The 23952-nt window shown below is 42.8% G+C and overlaps 1 protein-coding gene across 2 annotated transcripts in view; it reads left to right on the plus strand.

Moving 5' to 3' along the window:
- The first annotated feature begins 6458 nt into the window (after positions 1-6458).
- USP25 (ubiquitin specific peptidase 25) overlaps positions 6459-23952 on the plus strand; it is an 88616-nt gene continuing 71122 nt past the window's right edge. For both annotated transcript variants that reach the window (XM_058045337.1, XM_058045336.1), the window contains exon 1: positions 6459-6543. In XM_058045337.1, coding sequence (XP_057901320.1) covers positions 6499-6543 — 45 coding nt within the window. In that variant the 5' untranslated portion in view covers positions 6459-6498. The remainder of the gene's footprint in view (positions 6544-23952) is intronic.

A 23952-nucleotide genomic window follows, 5' to 3' on the forward strand; every position in this document is an offset into this window, starting at 1 on the left:
TTTTTTTTACATATATCTTACAATCAGTAGGAAGATACAAACCAAACTAACAGCTATTTAAGGAAATTAAGGACATGTTATCTGGATGTAAAAGAGAGGAAACTGCTCAGAGAATGTAAAAATGTAAACATGCAGTTCCTTTTGAGGAAATTTCTACACCTTTTACTCAGTAGTTTTGTGTGATACAGACTAAGAGCTATTAAGTTAAAAAAATCTTTAAATAGTCTGAGGGCATGAAAATTTTAGGCTGTAAAAATCCTACAGGATCCTACTAAAATCCTTTCTTGGGGAAAAAAGCCCAGAAGCTGTAATTAAATCCTGCTATGGAAGTCATAGTCATTTGTGATGAACTGCCTGATCTTTCCTTAACTTTTTTACAGGATTAATACAATGAAACTTGTGCTAATGCCCACCATGGTCTATAGAAACCTGCCTGTCTGAAGCTGAGTAGGCTGAAAATGAAGATTAATAAAGGCAAAACAAAACAATAACAAAAACAACAACAACAAAAAAAACACCCAAAAACCAAACACGCAAAAAAAGGCAAACTGCCATGTACATTTTTAGTCAAACAAATAGTTATCAGAAAAGTTTCCTATGTGCTGAGGAAACTCTTTCTGTGTGTGTGCTTCTGCTCTGCCAGGGCTGAATACCTAGGCACATTCCCTAAGCGGGAAGCAGTGGTATTCCCCAGTTCATCTTCCCAGAGAGCACTTGATAGCTGAGCTCTGAGCATGCTGACAGGGTGAATCAACATGGCATGCAGAGCCTTGGGTTCTTCATTTAAAAATACAGCCACTGAGGGAGGCAGTAATGATGTTTGTTCCTTATTTAAGACCCTTGTATATAGAGTACTGTCCCAGTAGATGGAGGATTTGAGAGCTGCTCCCTCCTACACTGTCGGGGGTTTGGTGTCCACATTCCCCTCATTCCAGAGGAGTGGCCAGGCAGAGAGGCTGCAGACCAGGCTGTGATAAGGACATGGGCTGGTTGGACCTGAGCAAGGATCATTAAGCTTTAGTTGTGAAACATGAATCCTTATGTAAAGCATCTTCCCACCCATTCAAAAGTATTTTCCCTGTCCATAGCAGGGGTAGGATATTGGGCACATGCCTCTCTCAGCAATTTAGAAGGTTGTAGGTTGCTGGATGTTGTACATCCCAGCTTGAAGCATCCAAGGCCATTCCATGCCTAGGACAGGGAACTTGGGTAACTAGCTGAAATATTTTAATATCACCCTAAGAACTCAATACCTGAAACCTTTGTGAAATTATGCACTACAGTTTGGGGCCTTTTATTATTATCTTTGATTGTGGGTGGCTAGAAAGAAGGGCATCCAAAATGACAGAAGCAAAACATGGGAATTTTGTGTAGGGGGATACATTATGGGTAAATGAAGGTGGTGTAGAATGTAATTTTATCCCCCAATGAGTTGCAGCTGGACCGATTACTAAAGATTAGGAACAGGCCTGATCTTAACAGGCCACACCTGTAGCCAATAAGAACAAGTGGTATAAAAGAGTGGATTGGTGGGATCAGGAGTCAGAGGATTACTGTAAGGGTTAGGAACAGTCAGTGTTTAGAGGAGTTGATTGTGAGAAACATTAAGGAGGTATGAAACTGGCAATATGGAATCCTTGCACTATAATGGTAATAGAACTCTTGCTATTTACAACAATTTTGTGCTAGTCCTGTCAGCTTTGACTCCTAGTTTTATGTGTGGATTACATTATCCTGATGGAGAACAACCCTATTTGTCCACACAGACCCTCAAATTTAAGGTCATTATCTAAGAAAACAATTGTCTGTCAATATTTATTTAAGGAAGAGTGCAGTGTGCATTTACATGACTGCGTATACAGGAATCTTGACCAGGAGTTCTGATAGGCTGTCATCATGGTCAATGAGCTTTTGCTTCAACAAAAAGCAAGAAATGACTGAGTAGTTGAATGAAAGAGAGGGACAGGGAGTTTGCCACTTGAGAAAATACATGCAAAGTAAGAATGGGAAAAAATATATAGTACTGGCTTTATTACTTTGTAATCCAAAAAAATTGTTTAGATGTTGAATGTGAGTGTTACACACTTATGGTGCTAAAAGTAATAAGTGTTTGAGTGGAAATAGTTTCAAAATCAACATTATAAGTAATCATTAGGTAAAGTCTAAATCAGGGGGAATGCTAATTATTATTTTGCTTAAAATTAATTCAGTGGAAATAGTGATTTGTTTTGGAACATGCTGGTTGAAATCAGTTACCTTTTCAACGACAGAAAGAAGTATCTTGGGAACAGTTCTGTAAGTTTCTGCTCCTTGAAAAACATGGGTAATGTCTTTTGGAAGGACAAGCAGTCATTGCTGTGCTCTAAATTACTTTCAGCCACATACAAAAAAATGTTACACCCTCTCAGGAAAGCTGTGTGAAATATGATCAATGTGCAAGAGTGGTCAAAAAAGTAAATAAAATGTCATGATAGCTAGGGTAAAAAGGGCACTTTAACCAGGTTCTTGTAAAATCCATAATTTCTGTGGAATTCAGCTGCAGTTACATGAACTCAGGACTCTAAATCTGAGAATTTTTATTTTGAATGTAGCACTTGACTTTAAGATGGCACGTGAGCAGACATCTGCTGTCAGGAAGCAATTAGAAGGTAAGGAACCTTCAATTTAAAGTCGATAAACAATGGAATGTGAAGTTGTGTTTTGCATAGCAACAAAACCTATACTCAGCGCATTTTAAATTTTACTTTTAGATTTTCAAAGGGTTTTCAGAAAATGATTGCTCTCTTTCCTGAGTTACAACTTTGGTTAGTTTTTATTTTGGTTGCCTTGGTTGATAACCACCAGGGGATTTTGCAGATGCCAAAGCAATGCTTGAATTGTTACCAGTGACACAGAGAGTGATTGCCAATTGATTTCAAAAGTGTCATGCTATAAAAGCTGCTTGAATGGCCGTGGTTTTGTCAGTTGGCTGAACTATTTACTGCAGAGCCAAAAGGCCTAAGTAAAAGTGCTCTGAGGTGGGGTTTGGAAATGTGAATCCAGGGTTAACTACAGAGTCTGTGTTTGCAGTGTTCACTGTGCTTTTTAAAGCAGGGCTTTCTCATCCCCAGTGTAGCAGGTTACACATTTGGGAAAAGAAAACCAAGAAGTCCTGACTTGTACTTCCCCAGCTGTAACTTATACAGCCACAGTCTAATTAAAGCCCTAAATAAATGTTGCACTTAATTAAGGGCAAACCCAAGTCTATTGAAAATGGAGGGAAATAATGAGCTATTTCTTGTTGTACATCATCTTTGTATACAATAAAACATGTGCTAAAGTGTTTTGTGGTTGGCTGATGTTTGGCTGCTCTTTGCAAAAATGGGAAAACAAGGATTCCTGTGAGCAGGCACAGGCTTTCCCTCCAACTGGCAGTGTGCAGATCAGGAAGGCACAATCACTTACTGATTTGAGAAATGAGTGAAATGAAACTTGATGGGTACCATCACCGAGCCTGGGCCACCCTCTCTTCTGGGCCAGCACAGCTGTTCCTGCAGCCAGTCAGTGAACCATTTTGGGGAACTGATCTAGCAGAAGAAAACAACCAGTTTAGGGGGGAGGGGAGTCTGTGCTTGTGTTTCAGGTGAATCACCTCTCCAGCCCTGCGGGTGAGCAGGAGGTGCAGAAGAGGGGGAACCTTGCTCAGGGGACCAAGCAGTTGGAGGCAGAGGTTGTGCAATGTGTCACCAATTGTTTAACAACCAAACCATGTTTGGTAACAGCCAAACCTGTAATATTGTTAAAAGGTGAGGAGCAACTAAGGGGAAACCTGACAAACTTCGGTGAAAATATATACACATATATATAAACATATAAATATATGTATATATTCTTCCTAAACTGTGGCCTTGACAAAATTATTAGTGTTTTCTGCTGAGGTACAAATTCCGGCCTTGTGCTCACTGTACTTCATGGAGAGCTTGAGCTGCAAACAGAACAGGGAACTCTGGTTCCCAGCAACACTGTGTAAGTAAGACAGAACCCTCATTTGCATGGTTGTGGTTCAGATGATGTATTTCAATGGCAAATCCCTGTCTTGGGATTGGATTGCTCAGCCTTTTTTCGTATTGAAGAAAGTTAGGAAGCCAGAGCCCTTAAAAGTGATCATTTTATTGGGGAGGGGAATTTAATGGAAGGTGATTTTGTTATGCTATCCTGATTTAAAGAGAATTGAACAAAATGTATGATTTCTTCTTTCTTTGGATACATTTTATTTTTGGATGCAGGAAAGCTATTAAATGAAACAGTGAAAACACTTGAAAAAATATTCTAAGACAAATGTATTTCATTTAAATGCTAATTTGTTTATAATATTTTCAAATAATGTAAATAATAGTTTTGATGAGAGTTATCTGAACATAGCACATGTCAAAAATACGATGAAGAAGCTGTGAAAATGTATAAGAAAAAGCATGATTGGAAGAGGACAGAGGAATTGGACTAGCACTCCCACACAGCTGCTGCAGAAAAGGTTTTTAAGAAGGGCCCAAGCTGCTACTGTTGCCTTTCTTACATGTAGCCATCAGTCTGAGCAGAGAAAATTTCCACTCCTATCTCCAGTAAAGTAATTTGCAAGCCATTTCTGATCCCGTTACATTATCTGCATACTTTCTTGTCTTTTGCACAATAAATTCTTTGGGAACATTAATTTTAAAAATTGCCTTGTATATTGCAGCATAAAAGGAAAAAAAAAAAACCCCAACATTAAAACTGATACAATCTGTGGGCAACAAACCTGAGAAGTGCAAATATTGATTACATTGCAACATCTCCTGAACAGGATCTACGGTGAAATAAAGCAGTGGTTGCAGGTTGTGCTTGTGTTTTACTTAAAGTCCAGGATCTTCCAGTGATGTTATTACCTGATAACCTCAGTTTTAAAAAGATCCATACTCCACTGTGGGGAGAGGAAGGCCTTGAATTACAGTCTCATAAAGACTGTGTGTGACACACAAGCAGTAGCTGTAATTCATTTTGTTGCATTAGGCTCCCAGCTCATGTTTTTAGGTACTTGGGGCTCTCAGAACCGTGCTGCTCTCTGCAGCTTTTCCTACAGACTAAGCTTTACTGGCCTTGGAAATGGAGCTGGGACACGGGTACCATGCACTGGCATTCCAAATGTGGGGTGGGCTTCTCTGCTGCCCTTCACCTGCTTCTGGGCAAACATGTTTTGGCCACCCAAGTCACTTTGCCCAAAGCAGAGCCCTTTCTTGCCCTTTCCTTGACACCCAGGGTGGCAGAGGGACAATCTCTTCCCTAATACTGTTTATCTGTGGTGCTGAAATTCACTGTGGGCTGCCAAGACCAGCTGCATCCCCCCATACATTAATGATATTCCTGTACAATTTGAATGCTGAACGCTATCACCCCACAGCTCACCCAGTCAAACCTCAGGGAAAGGGATGACCTGCAACTTTAGGATGCACCATTACTGTGTCTGATTCTAGACTCCTCAAGGAGCTCCTGGAGAGGGTCCAGCAAAGGCTACAAAGGTGATCAGGGTCTGGAGCACCTCTTATGGGGAGAGCTGGGCCTGGTTAGCCTGGAGAACACTGAGAGGGGACCTCATTAATGCGTACAAAGATCTCCAAAGTGGGTGCCGAGAGAATGGTGGGGCAACAGTGAGCCCCAGCAGCAGGACAAGGAGCAATGGCCATAAACTAAAACACAAGAAGTGCCACATCAACACGAGGAAGAACTTTTTTTTTTTTTTTTGTCTGTTGAGGATGGCAGAGCACTGGAGCAGCTGCCCAGGGAAGGTGTGGAGTGTCCTTCTCTGGAGTCATTCCAAACCCACTTGGACACGTTCCTGTGCCACCTGCTCTGGGTGACCCTGCCTTGGCAGGGGGGTTGGGGCGAGTGATCTCCAGAGGTCCCTTTCCAACCCGAACCATGCTGTGATTCTGTGATTCATTTGGCGATTCGGTTTGTTGTCGCTACGAGCAGCGACAACGCTGGAAGCAGAAATTCCCTGGCGATCCCCTGGAAAGCGGCACCGGTCCGAGCTGCCCTCGCTTCCCCCGCAGCGGGGCAAACTTTGCCTTCCCCGGGCAAGGACGCGGCTGGGCCGCCCCTGCGGCGGGCGAAGGACGCGGAGCCCTTCCCGAGGGAGGAGCGGGGCGGCCCCGCCGAGCCCGCGGCCGCCGGGCGCTCCCAAGATGGAGGCGGGCGGTGTGACAGGGCGGGGAAGGGGCCGGGCGGGGGCTGCGCCCGGGGCAGGTGCGCGGGGCGGCGTCGCCGGGAGCCGCAGCCGGGCCGAGGGCGGCGCTCGGCGCTCCGGGAGTGGCGGCGGGGCCGGAGCGGGGCTGCGCTGCCCCCCCCGCCGGGCGGTGACTCGGGCTCCCCCTCCCGCCCCGCCTCCCTCCCCGCTCGCCCAGCCCGGGCCCGGCCCAGCTGCCGCCGCACGGCGCCGCCGCCACCCGCCGAGCCCGGGGCGCCGCCGGGAGCCGCGCGGGGGCCATGACGGTGGAGCAGAACGTGCTGCAGCCCGGCGGCGCCGCCAAGGTGAGTCTCCGGCTTGGCCCGGCCTGGAGCGGCTCCGCGTCCCCGGCGCGCCCGGGCCTGGCCGCGCCCGCTCCGGCTCCCGCCGTTCCTGCCCGTGCCGAGCTTCTGCCGGGCCTTCCCCGTGCCGCGGCCTCGCCTGGGCCCCGCCGCTCCGGCGGCCGCGGAGCCGCAGCGGGGGCCGCTGCCGGCCCGGCCGCGGGTCATGCCGGCCCCGGGCTGGGCGCTGCCCTCGGGGGAGCCCCGGCGCGCTGCCCGCGGCCCCGGGCGGGCCTGTTGCGCTCGCAGGCTGCCGGGCAGCGCGGCGGGAGCGGGGCTGGGCAGCGAGAGCGCGGGGTGCCGGCCGAGCCCCCCGCGGGCCCGGGGGAGATGCTGCACATGCCCGGCGTGACCCTGCAGCGCCGGCATCCGCGCCTGCCAAAGGTGAACGCTATTTCCAGCGAGTGACGCGCTCCTGCTGGAGTGAAAAAGTGCCGGGTTTGGGGACTCGTGGTAACGTGCATCATGGAGCGGGGTTAGGGGAATGACGGCGCTTCCCAGCCTTTTACTGCGCGCCAGGACTCGGAGGAGAATGTTTCTCTGTCAAAAGAAGGAAAAAAAAAAAAAAAGGATACCTTCTAAAGCTTTCCTTTCCTTGAACTGAACTGTCAAGAGAAATGTCTAAAATTAAATTGTAACGCTTTTAAAATAACATGTTTTAAAGGTAATTTGTAGGTTAACGCAACTCTTGCGGTTAGTGGTATGACTGTTGCCTTTCCCCTGATTTTTATTAGTGTTTTAATGGCGTGTACTGCCTTCACGGGAGGATAAAGGTGGATGTGCTTTGGTGTAGTCGGGGTGGGAGTTAAATGGCTGCAGCCCTAAGAGTGGACAGTGGGAATGTGCTGATTAGGGTGTAATTGGTTAAAGTGGTACAGCTCGCATTTAAAAAGCCTTTTTGGAGGGAGGGCGTGTCTGGCCGAGGGCTGCTCTCATAGTTGGAAGTAGTTAGCAGTGATTTTGGCGGCTTCAGCAGGAAGGCAAGGGCTGAGCGCTCCGATTTTGTTCCTCTCTCACTGTTTTCAGTTGGGGTGTGCTCGCAGGTTAATGTAGCAGATTTGCTGCTACATGTGCCTGCTGTGTTTGAAAACTGATGTTGCTGCTGTGCATCTGACAACTTCTGTGAGCAAGTTTATCTTTTACAAAACCTCTTGTCAGTGTTTAGTTAATATATCGTAATTATCACGTCAGTTGCATAGTGCTTTCTGGACCAAGATCAGTGCTGCCTATTTGTGCTTTCTGACAATAATCCTGAAGGAGTAATGTTGGTTTTCAGCTGAGCTAGAAGGATCCTTAGTTTTCAGCTAAACTACTGCTTGTGGGTCAGTAGTTCAGTTTCACTTGAGCCTCAAATCCAAAAGGAGGTTGAGGATTGATTGTGGTATATGCCAGGTAATCCATGCTGCAATAAAAAATACAGCTAGTAATAATTCTGAAGTTGTAATCAGCATCTGTGGGTGTTGGCCACTTTTTTAAGTGTCTAGAGAAACTGAATAAAATATCAAGGTTTTTTCATGGAAGGGATTTTTTATTATTATATTTGTTGAATCATCTGATTATTTTATCATCTGCAATTGCTTTTAACCTGTTTTATCCCTAATTGCATGCATTTAGAGAGTGAGGGAAAGGCAAATCTTTGTAAAAAAGCTTTATATGACTCCAAAGTGAGTATCTCATTGTTAGTGAGACTGGCTAGCTAACTGGATTACAAACTTTAACGCTGATTGAGTATTTGCATGTAAGAAGGCAAATGGTGAAGGTGCAGTGGCCTGATGGATGGACGAAAGGTGGAGAGGCTACCATAGCAATAACTTACTATTTTCCCTCAAAAGAGGAAAAACCCAATGTCCACAAATAAGGGAGTTTGTTCTGGACACCTCAAAGTTGGTTACAATTGTTTTCTGTTAGCGTGAAGAAACCACATACAAGCAGAAATACATTGGGTTTACAAGAGATGCCTGAGTCATCAGCATACCTTATTCGGAGCCGTGGTTCCCAACATTGTTCATCAGATGTTTTCTTACTGCCATACAGGAAGTGTGTGTCAAACTTCAGCAGCACTTGGAGATGTAGGTTTGTATTAATAAATGCTCTAACTACAAACAGCCTGCTTCCCACTGAAGCTATCTTTAGTTTATTGTGTAGTTAAAGCAGCTGCGTCAGGTCAAAAGAAGTTTTTTCTTTCATCTCTACTGGTCATCTTGACCCTTAGTTAAAACTTGTAAATTATGTCCTGAAGCAAATAATTAATCAAATTATTCTTGTTGCTCATGGCCCTTGTGTGCTTCTCTGACATTGCTCGGTGTGTGAAGGTTATAGGTACTGTTTACAGTAAGACTAAAGCATGTGAATAAAGGTAAACAATGAGAGAATTTAAAAAAAAAAAGTTGCTTCTTGTTTTGTCCAATCTGTATTTCTGTATTTCTGTCCTGTCCAATCCTTTTTTTTTTTTTTTTGGTCAGGCATTTTGCTGCTGAGGAAATAAGGCACGAGTGTTGCAGGATTTCCCGTACTCCAAGCAGCCCTACATGGCTGATGGCTGTGTACCTCAATTTTCTTCCAGGAGGAAGATCTTCCCAAGCTGCCCCATGTGCTGTGCAGATCTTTCCCTTGGCCAGTGTCCCCTACACAGGCTGGGTGAATGTGATTTTCCTGCTAACTGGAAGTTGTGATGTGGGGAGGTTAAACGTGTTTCAGCATTGTCTCAGCTCAGATAATTACTGTGATGGTCATCTCGGAATGGCAGATTGAAGAAGCTGGCTTTTAATTGGTGGCACTTAGCTGGCCTCTCAGCAATGTGTGTTATCAAGTTCTGCTGCTTCTGGAGAGAGCCTGACATTTGGTTGATACATGGATTTAAAGGCTGTTTTATCTGTCCTTTGCTTTCCCACACCCACTGTTATTTCAGACCTGTGATTCAGCAGTGCATTGGCAGTGTAGTCTCAGGAATAGTAGAATAATAGTAGAATAGAGCTATGTCAGCTCTGCTCATTTTTCTTTTTCTAAAAGAAGCACAAACTTTTAAGGATATTTACCACTTGAAATAATACCTGCCTTAAAGCAAGGTCTGATACTAAATTCTTGGGGTAAAAAAGTGAAAATTGTGCTAGCTTGTGTTTGCTTCTGTTGTGCTTGTCCCATGCTTTTGATGTACTTATTATTTAAATATTTAGCTAATAGTATGGCACTGAGTTTTGTTTTTTTTTTTCCTAAGAGCAATAGCAATAGCTGCTATATGCAGATGATAGTCATCTGTCTCCACCAACTGACATGATGCAGTCCTAAATGGCAGGAAGTGATTGCAAAGTATCTACTGAGCACCTGGTACACAAGGAAGATATCTTGGGAGCTCTCTACTCTTTTTTCTTTTTTTTTTTTTTTTTTTTTTTTCCCATCTTAATAGGTAGCAACCCTCCAAGGTTTAAAATTCAAACCTTTAAAACCTCAAATCTTTAAAACCTGAGTTCAGAGTTGCCTGGTGGATCCAAGAGGCTGCAGGTTCCCTTTCTCATCACAAGACCCAAGTCACTCTTACCTGTGACCAGTGTCCCTCTGCACCTGAGAAATGGTCCCTGGGTCACAGAATGAGGATGATTTCTGCATTTCCCCATGAATGGGAAGCTGTCTGTGTTTGGACTGTGTGACAGCCAAGCTTGGAGGGCTTGAATGTGGGGTGTTAGAGCTGCCAGTGCTGGTACCCAGAGCTTTAGTGCCTTTTTGTCCAGAATGAGCAGAATAACAACACTGGTTTACTGAAAGTATTTGCACCAACTACTGAGTAATTTGCAAACATTACTTGAAGGACTGCGGAGTTATGCTGTTAAATATATGCATCTTGTTCTGTATTTAAGAAGCTCATATCAAAAAACTTTGTAATACTTGTAGTGACACCTTTGACACAGATTCCTGTTGGTATTTCTGAAAGCTAGAGCAAGGTGCAAAGGCCAGTCATTCAAAGCAATTTTGAAAGCCCTTGTCAAACTGGTCTGCTGAATGCCTTCTGGTTTTGTGACTGTTTTGATGGATTTTGTTGGGAATGGGTGGACGTGTGTGTGTGGTGAGTTTTGGGGGTTTTTTGTCTTTTTTTTTTTTTTTGTTTAGTATCTATGCAAGCTTGCTGAATCTTGGAGGGTTGTGTTTATTGATATATGCTATGAATCAGCACCTTTATGAAACCTTTAACATCAGGTTAAAACTTTTTGCATTCAGAAAACCTTTCACAGAAATTCAGTAATGATTTTGGCTGTGTTTGCAGGAGTTTACAAGTATAGTACTAGCATTAGAATTTGTCTGAAATAATGTCTTTAAATATTTTTGGTCCACATCTTGAAAGGAAAATACTGCTTCAGAATATGGAAGTTTATAGATTTTCCTGGTAAGCTTTGGTAGTATATTTTAAAATATCTGTAATAAATCCTTAACACACATTCCCCCCTCCCCTCAATATTTTTAGGATAACTCTGTATTCACAGCTACTATGAGCAGCAGCTACAAAAGGTAGTAAAACCCATCAGCTTCTATGAAAAGGTCAAAAAAACAAATTACCCATGTCTTAAAATAGAAAAGTATTTAACACTTTAAAAAGTGCTTCATAAAGAAAAGTGGAAGGGTAATTGAACAGTTGCCTTTCTTACACTCTTGTGCCTAAGAAGATATTTGTGGCTGGCATCTCCTTAATTCTGTGAGTTTAGCTGGTGTCCGTGGACTTGAGTAACTGAAGGGGAATGAAAGGTAGAACAAAAGATGGAATTTCTCTTCTGCTTCTGGCTAAATCTTCTCTACTTCCCTGCTGAAGCACCCATCCAGGAGTTGGCAGCCCAGTTTTTCAGTCCCTGAGAAGCTGGCTCTGTAGCTCCAGTGATGTGAATGGTGACGTTGAGGGATGTCACAGGTGCTGGGGACTGAGTGGCCAGGTTGGTAAATCAGCCTGAGGCTCCAGAGGACTTGGAGAATGCCTTTTCAGGCTGGGCCCTGATCTTTGCAGAACCACCAGAGAGGTCTCTGACACTCAGCTGTGCCAGGAGTTGTCTGAGGAGCTGCATCAGTCACCCCCTTACAGCCATTGCTGGCAGTGCCAGTGAAGGGGGATTATTGAGGTGCCCAGAGGTGCCTAAAGATGTATTAAAGTAGTATTGTTCTTCACTTTCTCCAGTGGAGGTACTGATTTTCAATTCCCAGCTGGTCAAGAGTCAAATGTGACATTCCTGGTATTCCACAGTATAAAAAGTAAACAAAAAGCTTAAGAGCTGTGTCTTCAGTCACATGTATTCATGTAGGAATAAATTCCTTTAAAGGCCTGAATTTTCAGTTTGGTTTAGTTGGTTGTGTTTTTGTGGTTTTTTTTTTTTTTTTTTTTTTTTTTTTTTTTTTTATTGATTTTCTGTTCTTTTTAGAGAACAGAACTCTTAAAAAGCGATGTGTGTGTGTGAGTTGCTGGGACCTGACTGAAAGAGAGGAAGTCTTTTCTACTTTCTCTGAGTAGAAAAGCCACAGGTGTGGGAGCAGATTTTCTGGGAAATGAAAGTATCCTGATGGCTTTCACTTTCTGGTCCTCTTGTGAGAGTCACTGTGATTATTTAAAAGTGGGTGGAGATTGCCTCAGTCTCAGTGAAGGGTTGTGTGTGTATAGGTGTTTGGGAGTTGTTTGTTTGTTTTTGGATTGTTTTGTTTTGTTTGTTTTTTTCATTTGTTTGCTTGGGTTTTTTTAGCTGGCTCTGTTACTCCACTTGCCCGTCAGGCCCTAGTGACTAAGTTGCCAACGTGATGGTCTTCAGTCAGCAAATGGACACCTTTTAATTGAAAACGTTCAGGTTCTCAGCAGGGGCCTGGGGGGAGCAGTGTAACATTACTATCCAAATCACAAGTTAAGAGTCTTAGGTGAGTAAGGCAGGAGAGGCTGTTGTGACAATGTATTTCAAAAGGATTTTGTGAGTTCAGGGTAGCGTTCAGTCTTCTTTTCACATAATGAAATAAAGATGGCTTTTCTTAGCTGATGGCTACACTTTATCAGTTGGGGTGCTGCTAAAGAAGTCAACATCTGCCATGAGTGGAAAATATTTGACAGGAGTGAAAATTCAGTTTCAGTAGTCAAGTGACTCTAATGTCACTCAGGTGTGATTTCTGCCAGGGAGCTGAGTGTGAGATACATGGGATAAAAGCTCCCTCCATTCCCTTTGGGACTGTGATATGTTCAGTGTTCTGGTTAATGGCTGGTCAAGCATAATTAATAGAGAAAAGCTGATACTGTGAATCACAGAAGTTAGCTGCTTGCAAAACCATTCAAGTTAAAAGCTTTCTATAAGCTTATTCCTTTTATTATTTAAAAAGGGAAAAGAGAAAAAAAAGAGAATGCTAAGCTGTGGGGCTGAAGGAAAGACGAGGTTGTGAGATGCCTTCCTGCAGAGCTTACCTTGCATGATAGTACAAACTCAGGCTTTGTGCCAAGTAAAGGTACAAACTCAGGCTTTGTGCCAAGCAAAAGGAAATACTTCTTCCTGTTTCCTCAGGCTGAGGAATGCCGTCTCTTGCTGTTTTTTGTGAGCACTTGTAACTCTTCCTTGGCAACACAGTGTGTTCTGAACAGCACGTGTTGGATTTTTCCATGTTACTTTACATTAATACTGTGCTGAATATAGATGTTATCATAAGCTGAATTGTGCCTGCACACCTCAGCCAAGCTTGCAGGTAAAATTGGGAGCAGCTGTAGTGTGTGCTGTGGTAAAATGGTAAATCTAAAATGTTGCTTTCTTCCAAATTTGCAGTTTGCTCTCTCTCATTGTATTGCAGGGTTTGCAGTTTTTCATTGATAAATTTCTGTAGGAGTTCAAAACTTGCAATTGACTAAGAGCTCCACAGACCACTAGTGGGAAATTTTCATGAAACTTCTTTTTGAATGATCCTGTCCAAAGCACCTTTGTCTGTTACACCCCATTTTTCTGAAGTGGATCAAGCACCTCTTGGCTGCAGAGGGTTACACCTCCCTGCCTCAGTATTTGAGGGTGGTGCCCCAGTCTGTGTTCTGGGGTGGCTGTGGGGGTGTGCTGACTCCTGCTGACACTCACAGGGCTCTAGCTTCTGGCAGAGGACTGGTTTCAGCATACTGAGCTGCAGAGGAGTTTTCCTGGGGGTGTTGTGCAGAATCTGAGGGTTTGGGCTTTAAGCTGAGTGAAATGTTAAGCAACATTGACTCAAAATGTTGAGATTGCTGGGAAATGCTGTAAAGGAAGAACTGTGTTTCAAGATGGTGTAAAGGACAGATTGACACAAAATATCATGAGCTGGACACTTTGATGACTTCAGTTGGTGACAGGCTTTCTGAGTTTTCCTTTGTTTAATTATGGGGCGGCTTTCCCATGTATTTAGTAGCACCATTCATTCTAAGCATTTGAAAATCACAATGAAAATAATCTATTCAGACTAGACTTTGCAATTTAAGAAGGCCCTGATTTTTTTTTTTTTTTCTGCTGGGTTTTGTGGTTTTCATTGTTTTGTAAATGTCATTGGCTTTTCTTGGCCATAAAGGATGAAATTCAGGAGCATGTTGAAAGGCATCAGCATGAGAGTTTCTCTGAAATCTGGTGTTACCTGGTGATGGGACTTCAACAGGGGCAGCATTGTTGTGAGCAGTAACACCACTGAGTATCCACAGTTTAAAAGTATCTCTCCTTCTAAGGGTGTTGGAGGGGTGGAGTCCAAAGGACATGTGATGTGGAACAGCTTAAAGGCTGGAATGCAACTAGGTTAACTTTGAAAACATTACCTGACACAGATTTGTGTATGTAAACCACTCTTTTTTTAAGGTCATTTAAAGAAATATTGGTATGCAAATTTGAACAAGTTTTATTCTGAGGTGCCCAGCTTTGACTTGATGCTTTTGTTTATAGCTGGTTTTTGAATTATTTTACCTGGTGGATTCTTGCTTAAAAAATTATACTCTGCACAGTATTTATTTTAAAATGTTTCTGTTGTCATCTAATTGGGAACAGTCAAGCTTATCAAAGTCTAGATGCCAAGAAAGTGGAGATTGTGTTTAAAATATCCTTGACTGCAGCCTTTTTAGCCATCAGGTGAAAGCGTATTTTCAGCTTTACAGCAAGCAGAGGTAGACAGAACAATGTATTTAATAAAAGTTTGTCAGAGAGGCATTAGTGTTTGCAAGGCATGGTCTGGAGCTATTTAAATCTAATTGACCCTTGTATATTGTATACACAGAATTTGTGGAAATAAAAGCACATGATATGATGGCATTCTATCCCCCTGTGGCTTCATCCTGCCAATTGTCATCATTTCCCTGGTGTTGTACCCCAAACTCCAGAGGGCTCACTTTAGAAGAGGATGTTCACTTAAAATTAGGGTCTGAGTCTGAAGTGTAAAACTTTTGGATTGTGATTTCCTGCCAGTTTTTACTTTTGTTGAATAGTAAATGGTAGGCTTGAGGTCACACATGGTTTATGTGATAACTGTGTGACTCCAAGGAAAGTCAGATACCTGTGCTTGAAATTTCTATCCTATTTGCAAACCAAAAATTACACTTTCTGATTTTCAAATTTCCATTAAAACATAAAGCCACTTTGAAAAGTTGAATTTAGCTGTGTTTCTACTGGGTTTAAGCTGGAAAAAAAAGAAGAGTGTCACATGGAGGTTGAAAATAATATTAATTTGCATTCAGATGTGTGCTATGAGAGTGCTTTAAAGTAAGCATCTGGAAAAGACTGGGTGTGCATTGGCACATGATGTTCTTCGTCCTCTTCAGAAGAGGAGGTGGCAGGAACAGACTCCTACTCCACTTCCCTTTTGGTTTTGGTTTTGTTTTGTTCTTCTGAAAGTTAGTTACTTTGAAACAGAAATTTCTTCTGGAACCACAGTTGTTGCAAAAGTACTTATCTTTCTTCCCCCTAAAACTTTACACTCTATAGTTATGAATGGCCTGGTTAGAGGACTGAATACTATATTATATCCCAGAAATCTTAGGTTATGACTGAGAAACTTTGCAGGTTTTATACTTTGCAGGTTTTAACTTTTGCTTTGTTTTGATATAGAACTGTGGGAAAATATATCAGAACATTTTTAAACTTGTAAATATGATTTTTTTTTTACAAGCTAAATAGCTTTAGAAATGGTTTGCACAGGGATTTCCCTTCTTGCTATTACCTATTTTCCTGTCTGTCAGGTATTTTTATTCAAATTCTGCTTGTATCTCTTATGAAATTTCCCACCTGTTTGAGGTTTTTGTTGGTTTTTTTTTTTTTTTTTTTTTTTTTTTTTTTCATTTAGAGAATTTCCCACTACTGTGTGGTTTTGTTACTTTAGAATCTTTTAATGATTTGATGGTAATAATTTGCAAGTTTTATTTAATTCTAGCATCTAAGGTTTTAACATTTTTTTAATGGGGTACTAGAATTAAATCTTCTCTGTCTGTATCCCATTACTGGTTTGGAAATTAAAAAATAACTGACAGCTTACTGGCAACTTTTAAAAGTTCTCTCTGGTCTTGAATGTGTTTTATGGGACTTAGTGCTGAAAGCCACAGAATATCTTTTGTGACAGCCCTGTCTGGACCACACAATTGTCCCCTCACCTGAAGCTGCCTGGGATGCTTTTCTGGTACAGCCTGCAGGTCTACAGGGTAAGCTCTATTGATGGTGAAGACAGACAGATTTCCTCATTGTCCAGTTCCAGCTCTTGCTAAGTTGCTGTGTTGCCTTGAAGCTTTTCCTGGGGCTGATTTTAAGGTGATTGGTAAATGTGCCACCCTGCTGGTGCTGAGTGGAGGGTGTGTGCAGTGCACAGGCTCTGCCGAGTTGTTGGAGGCCAGGGAAGAAGGTACTGAGTGCTTTGTGACCTAACTGAACAGAAAAGGATTGAAGCTTTTACTGTCAGAGTTTATCATCTCTGTCATTTGATGGAGAATGGATTGGCATAATGCTGCTGCTAAAAAGTCAGCACAGAATTGAAATTTTTGTTTCAAGTAATTTTCCAAAAATGTGAACTCTTTATGGGGGTATTTTGTACCCCTTTTATTCAAGTCAGCTTCTGAAGCTTCAGGTAGGTGTGTGGTGATGGCAGAAAGTCATTTTTGATATGACACCACTGACACTGGGAGGGCTAAATTACAGCAAACAGTGCTTACAAACCAAGGTGGTTGTAGATTTCTTGAGACCGTGTCCAAATGTATTTGAATGTAGCACCTTCAGCTTCTGTGGGAGGTAAAGCAAATGTGTACTTTAATATAAGATCCATTAAAAAGTGCCCCCCAAACTTTAAGCAATGTCTTTCTTTCTCCCTGAAAGAAAATGGCCTAGAAAATTTCATTTGCCCTCTGTGGAGTGCAATGCTGAATTTACTATTTCTTTAGTAATAAAGAATTTATTCTTTCTTATTTATTCAATGCTGAATTTACTATTTCTTTAATTGTGAGGTAGTAAAATTACATGCTGATCCCTGGTATAAATCTCACCACACCTTTGAATACTGCAGTGTCTCTGTTGTGTTTGAGGTTCATTTCAATTCTAATATTCCCTGCATCCATGGAGGTTATTACCCAATGCAAGTGAAAGCTGCTGGCTGTCCTTCACACTGTGGTGTGGCAGTGGCCTTTCCCCAGGGACACAGCATGTGCCAGTGCCTGCCTGGTGCTTGACCCAGCAAGGAAAGGCTGTCTTGTCTCTCCCCAGAAGCTGGAACTGCTGTCAGAAGCCTGTCACCTTCCAGGCAACCTGTTAAACCCTGCCCCAGATTTTATGTGGCCTAATGTTATCTGTAGGCTCATTCTTGTGTAGAGTTGTGCCTTGTGTCTGTCCATGCCCACGTGCCCCTCCCCAGGCTGAAAACATGTCTCTTCACTTGATTTCTTTGTAGACGGTTAGTGGAGGGCAGGATAAACCATCAGATAATTTTACTGAATGCTGCAAATAGGGCTGTGTGAATTTCCTGGTGTAATTTTGTCCTGGAATGCACAACAGTTGGGAGGTGTGACCAGCTGAGGCAGTGGGATGAGTTCACCTCTGGCAGACCTCACTGCAGTGGAGTGGAGGTGCTTCCCCTCTGTTCTTCTTCCCAAGCCCTCTGTGTTGTCTCCTCTAAATTCTTGTGGCGCAGGATGTGGGCAAGAGCAGGCAGTGTGATCAGGAGCTACGTGCTGGCTGGCACCCCAAGAAGCCTGGGGGTGCTGCTGAGGCTTTTGGGGATCCCTGAGGCCGGGCCAAGTTGCTGGAGGTGACCTTGAGCTGGAGAGGTAGGAGGGGAGACGTGCCTGGGTACATGCCCACTCTGTGATTACAAGGCTTGTTTCTGTAGGAAATCATTTTACTATTTTTTTTTTTATTGGATTCAATGGAAGACATTTATTGAAAGGCTTTCTGTTAAGTTTGATTGTTGGTTTTTTCCCTTCCTATTCAAAATAGTCAGCTGAACTCTTTCCCCAAATGTGTCTCTTCTGCTGAATACAGTTGACTCTTTGTAATACAGACCTGTCTGTGAAAAAGTGCAATTTAAATTTTATTTACGTTTTCTCTGCTGTACTATGCTGAATTTTGTGTGGAAAAATGGTGAAATCTTCCTGGTATCACTTACCTAGGGCATGTAGCAGAGTTGTTTGAGGTGAAGTGGAAGCTTTGATCTTTGTGCCATTAACAGCTGCAGTAAATGAAATCCTTCTGGATGTGCACACTAAAGCAGGGAGTGGAGAACAGTGGATGGCATTTCAGCCCATGCAGGAGCAGGTCTGATTGTGCATATTCATTTGTGAGAAGTGTACACCAGGAGCACCACATCTCTGTCACTGTGAGATTTTTAATTCATCTTCCATTGATGTAAGCTTTCTGCTATGTGCCTAAGTAGGATGGGGACTGCAGGAGGCTTTTCCCCCCATCATTTTCTCTCACTAGATAAAAACAGGACTAAAATAATGTCAGAGAAACAACTCATTCTTTTAAGGCTCCACAACAGTTGAACTGGGTGGAAATTGATGCAATCTCCGTCTTATCCCCTCCCTTGTCCCAGCCCTGGCTCTCACTAAGATGGCAGGAAATCAGCGTATGCAGAGAGTGACTCTCTGATGGGTTATTGGGACCCTGGCCTGGCTTGCCAGAGGTTTGGATGAGTGCTGGTGCTGGCTCCTAGGGATGAGTGGCATCTGGTGGTGCTGGCTCCTAGGGACAAGTGGCATCTGGCAACACCAGCCTGGGCTGGCCAGCACTGGCAGGAGCTACAGCCTGGGAAGAACAGCTGACTCCTGGGAAGCAGCTTGTGGTCTGACAGTCCCTGTGAGTGTTATTGTTTGTATTGCAGGGCCTGGGATCCCACTGATCTGAGGATACTTGGAATTTCCAGAGTTGGTTTGTTTGTTCCTGGAATAGTAGCCTTTGTTGTCGTAACAGCAGAGTGACAGTGAGGGGCTGGCTTGGTGTTTCCTTGGGAGCTCTTTGGTGTTGTGCAGAGCAGGGTGAGGCTATCATGATGTCTGTTTGGAGAAAAATGAATATGCTGAGTGTTTGAAGGGGCTAGTGGGACTGCCTTTTCCACTTGAAAGTTAGGCCTGTAAAAGGACTGTGAATAGCATCAAACATCAACCAGAGGAGCGTGTCTGTGGTGTGATGGTTAAACTGTGATTGGGATGCAAAGGAAAATATCTCAAAGTGTAAAAATGTGGATCTTATGAAAGTGTTGTTTTAGACCAGAAAGACAAGACTGAACATTTTTAATAGTGGCTACAGTAAAATTATAACCTAGGCAATAATCTTTCCTGTGAGGAGAAAGCTTAAGTCTTGGTGGTGCTGCCTGGCCAGACACTGTAAAATGGGATGTTTATGCATGATGGTAAATATATGTGAACTGAAGATAAAAATTAAGAAATAAACTTTAAGAACAGAAAGTAGCCAGGAGGATCTGGAAAAATATCACACAATTATCTAAGTTGGAAGAGACCTCAAAGCTCATTTTGTTCCAGCCCCCTGCCATGGGCAGGGACACCTTCCACTATCCCAGGTTTCCCAGAGCTCCATCCAGTCTGGCCTTGGACACTTCCAGGGATGGGGCAGTCACAGCTGCTCTGGGCAACCTGTGCCAGGGCCTCGCTGCCCTGACAGTAAAGAATTTCTTCCTAATATTAATCTAAACCTCCTCTCAGTTTGAAGCCATTCTCCCTTGTCCTGTCACTCCAGGCCCTTGTAAAGAGTCTCTCTCCATCTTCCTTCAGGTACTGGTAGGCCACAACTGGGTCATCTTGAAGTCTTCCCTTTTCAGCCTGAATAGCCCTCTTTTCTCAGCCTTTCCTCATATATGTGAGTTTCTTTCCTCATATATGTGAGAGTGCTGATGATCCCCACAAGCCCCTTCCAGCTGCTGTCCCTGTGGTTCTGTTTGTGTATTTATGGACACAGAGTTTGCTGTGTATCTGCCATCCTCCAGCCTCCTCCTCCTTTCTATCTGTATAATGTTGCCTCTGACTGACCCCAGTGGATTTAGTTTGCCATGGCTTGTGCATGTTTTTGGCAGGTCACTTGGTGTTGAGTTGGGATGGGCTGTGAACCACTGGTACTGTGTCACTGCCCAGCTGTTGTCCATGGTGGGCTCTTGGAGGAATCCTCCTGAATTTATGTGTAAATTACAGCTAAAATGTGCTGGTGTTTTAAAAGACTCCTCCCACTGCTACCAGTAACTAATTACTCAACAAAATTGAACTGGAGCAGAGATTTTTGCTAATTACTGTCACAGTTAGTGGAGTGTGTAAGAATCAAAGCAATTTTTGTGAAGCAGATTTTCCTGTGGTGGTCCCAGTGAATACAACCTGAAGTTTAACTTGTGTCTAGTTAAGTGAAACTGAAGATCTCATTGGTTTTAGTGTAGTTAATTAATTTCAGAGCTGCTGTCATTACTCTTGGGAAGCTCCCTGTTATGCTGAGCAGGGTATGGAGAAATCATGATGGTTTAAAACAAAAAGACCTCAAAAATCTTGGTAATTTTCCATTTCTGACACCTTTTTGTTTTCAGTAAGTACTAAGGTTGCTATCCTTTCTTGATTGGCATCCTGTCACTGAGATTCATTTAGGGCTAGCTGTCAGTAATAACTCAAAACATTTATGATCAAGCAACATTGATCATAAATCAGTTCATAGACTAATTTTAAAATTTTCCCCTGTGAACTGAGCAGGTGGTTTTCCTGCTCATTGTGAGAGTATTCCCCATGCAGGTGATTATTTGGCTCATAACTTCTGGGTGGTTTTATGTAAATAACTGTCAGAGGTGGGTTTTGCCTTATATTTAGTGTCAGAGAGTACAAACCAAACTCCTCAAGCCTCTCCTTAAAATATGATCTCGAAATCTTTATCAGTTTGAATAAGGACAAATGTACATGCTGAGAGTGAAAAAGATTTTTCTTTTTGGCCACATATGAGGCTTAGAATTGTGAGTGTTTATATGAATGCACGATCTCACGTTGAGTAGAAACCTTAATATCAGACTTTGAAATTCATTGAAAAGTTACTAATTAAGCATGAAAAGCATGGAAATTTGGTGAGGATTTTCTGTGTGTTGTCTAGGATCAATATAGGTTACATAAAGCTATGATTAAGTAGAGTCCTTAATTAAATTTTTGTGAGAAGAGTGTACACACCTAAGTAGTGCACTCAAGCCTTTTCCCCCTGCAAGTTTTATTTGGGCTAGTCTGTGGTTGGCTGAAAGTTCCTGCCATACACTGTGTCCTTTTGCTCCTTGAAGTAAGTTTTGCTCTCAGTCCAGTTGCACTTTGTACAAGCTGCTGCTGTAATAGCCTGATTTTGGCAGTCTGTGCAGAGCAGTCCCAGACTGAAAATCTGCTGTCTTTATGCATGTCCTTTGCTCTCCACAGGTGATTTTTGTCTGAACCAAAGCTGAGGTGCATTTGGCATTACAGTGTGTGTAAAAATATATCTTTACCTACTTTCTTAGAGGATACAATGTCATGTAAGATGTTTCTCTTTTCATGTCTTAACAAAAGGAAGCCCAGATAGCAGATGCTGGGCAAGGGGACCTCATTCTGTTGTACTTTTAAGGAGCACCTTAAAGCTGGTGCAGAGATTTAACCTGGTCTTTGCATTAGTAAAATAGTGCTTAAAATAAAAAAGTATACATTTAACCGCTTTCTACTTTATATACTTTTATAAATACTTTTATTCTGCACATACATGGAGAAAAATCTTGAGAGAGCTGGGAAAAGCAAAGCCTTCTGGAGCTGACTGCATGTTTTTTCCTGTGTTTCAGCTCAATAGTTTCATGGAAGGAGTTAGTTTTTATTTGCCTATTTGGAACTTGACCAACAGCATATTTAGGAAATGGTTGATGTATCTGTGGTGCTGGAAGCTGTAATGTACAGCAGTGTCTGTGGGCCTTTTAACTATTCCTGGGAGAAATTATTAATGTGGCAGAAAATTATATTCACAGTAGTAATTGAGGGTCTTTAGCATGCTTGTCCTTTGTATGTTAAACTGTTTCTGTTTGTTTGTTTGTTTGTTTGTAGCAGAAACTTAAAGCTTCTTTATGGAGGATTACATTCCTCTAAGCTCTCAGTGTTCTTCTCATTACAGCAGCATCATATGAGGAAACCAGCTTATTAGCTACTTGTCTGCAAGCAATGCCATTAGCAGGTCCTCTGCAGCTCAGGCTTCGTTAGAATTGTCTTTAATATAAAATATTTGTGCAGTGTCATTTGAGTTTTCCTCCAATAAATAGGTCTTATAAATCAGTGTTGCACTAGAAAGTAAAGAAAATGGGATGTGTGTGGAGGACCTGAGTCAAAATGCCATTCTCAGCATCTGCATTTTCTTCTTTCTTTCTTTTTGTCTCTAATAAAAGTATTTATCCCTCAGGAATCAGAATCATGGCTGGGGCTGGAAGGCACCTTAAAGATGATCTGTCTCCAACCTCCCTGCCATGAGCAGCAGCACCTTGCACTAGAGCAGGGTGTGCAGAACCCCATCCAGCAGCCTGGCCTTGAACACTTCTGGGGATGGGGCACCCACAACCTTCCAGGAAAACCTATTCCAGTGCCTCAGTACCTTCACAGTAAAGATGTTTTTCCTGATGATACAATCTAAATGCCCTCTGTGTCAGTCTGAAGCCATTGCCCCTTGTCCTGTTGCTCCAGGCTCTTGTAAATAATCTCCATTTTTCTTGTAGGCTCCTGTCATGTGGTGAAAGGCTGCAAGTTACCCCTAAGCCATCTCTGTCTGAGGTTGAACAATCCCAATTCTCTTAGCCTTTCCCCACAGGAGAAGTGTTCCATGCTTCTAATCAGCTTGGTGCCCCTAGTGCATTTTCATTATGTAGTCCATAATTGAAATGTGAACTGTGTAGTGAGGCCACAGATCCTGTTTTCTCCTCCTAATGGTTGGATCATCGCATTCATTCCTGAACATACAACTTTATCTGTGCTTGAAAATGGAAAAGGGTTGTTTTATCTTCTGAGTTTTGAAGTGGTTGTGCTGCAAATGCAAATATTTGGATGTTGCCATGAATAAAGCTGAAGTTTACATGTGCCTCTTCAGCTGCAGAGAGGAGAAAATAAACAGATCAAAAGGTGGCTAATTTCCCCCCCAAATTTATCTTTACTGTAATTCAGTATTAGTCAGTTTATGAGATTTGCCTTGTTAATAAAAAAACATTTATGTAATTTAGCTTTTTGCTTTGGTTGTAGGAAGTTATCAGAGTTTACAGTACTGTCGTGGAATTAATTTGAGTACAGTATCTCCCTAAGCTGATAGCAGTGCAGATCCTTTTCTGCTTCACTGGTGCTGGCACAGCTACTGAATATGCTATTGTGTGAGGTTATAAACCAGATAATCTTAATTGGGCATTTCCTGAGAGCAAGGCAGAGATGGCTGAACAAGGAGAGACTTGGAAATAAGGGCATGCATTCCTAATACACAAATTTGGCTTCCATCCAGGAAAATGGGGGAATTTCCTGTTAGTTAAAATCTTCCAAGAGCTGAAAGCCTGAAGATACAGTGCCTACATACCTCAGGGAGCCAAAGGAAGGGGAAAGGCTGGGAATAGCTTGTGCATGAAAGACCCAGGGAGCAGACTGCTGCTGGATGTGGTGGGACTGGGGGGTGTGAACAGCTGGATCCAGGGCAGCCATACCATCTCCTTTGTGTGGCCAAGGATTTGGGGCACCCTGCAGCAGCTGTACCAGCACAGGCTGGTGTCCCAGATCAGGTCCTGGGCGCTTTTTAGGGTTGAGACAAATGCTGTTCAGGCTTTGTGGAGAATTCATGTATGTGTGTGACATATGTGCACGTACATCCTGGCACTGCAGATATTCCTGAAGCTTTGGCTCACTAAACTGGAGGATCTCTGCTAGAGACAAGATCTGGAATCAGTCATGTAAATTTGAGGGTA

The sequence above is a fragment of the Melospiza georgiana genome, chromosome 2 (genome assembly GCF_028018845.1).
Source record: "Melospiza georgiana isolate bMelGeo1 chromosome 2, bMelGeo1.pri, whole genome shotgun sequence".
NCBI classification, from domain to species: domain Eukaryota; kingdom Metazoa; phylum Chordata; class Aves; order Passeriformes; family Passerellidae; genus Melospiza; species Melospiza georgiana.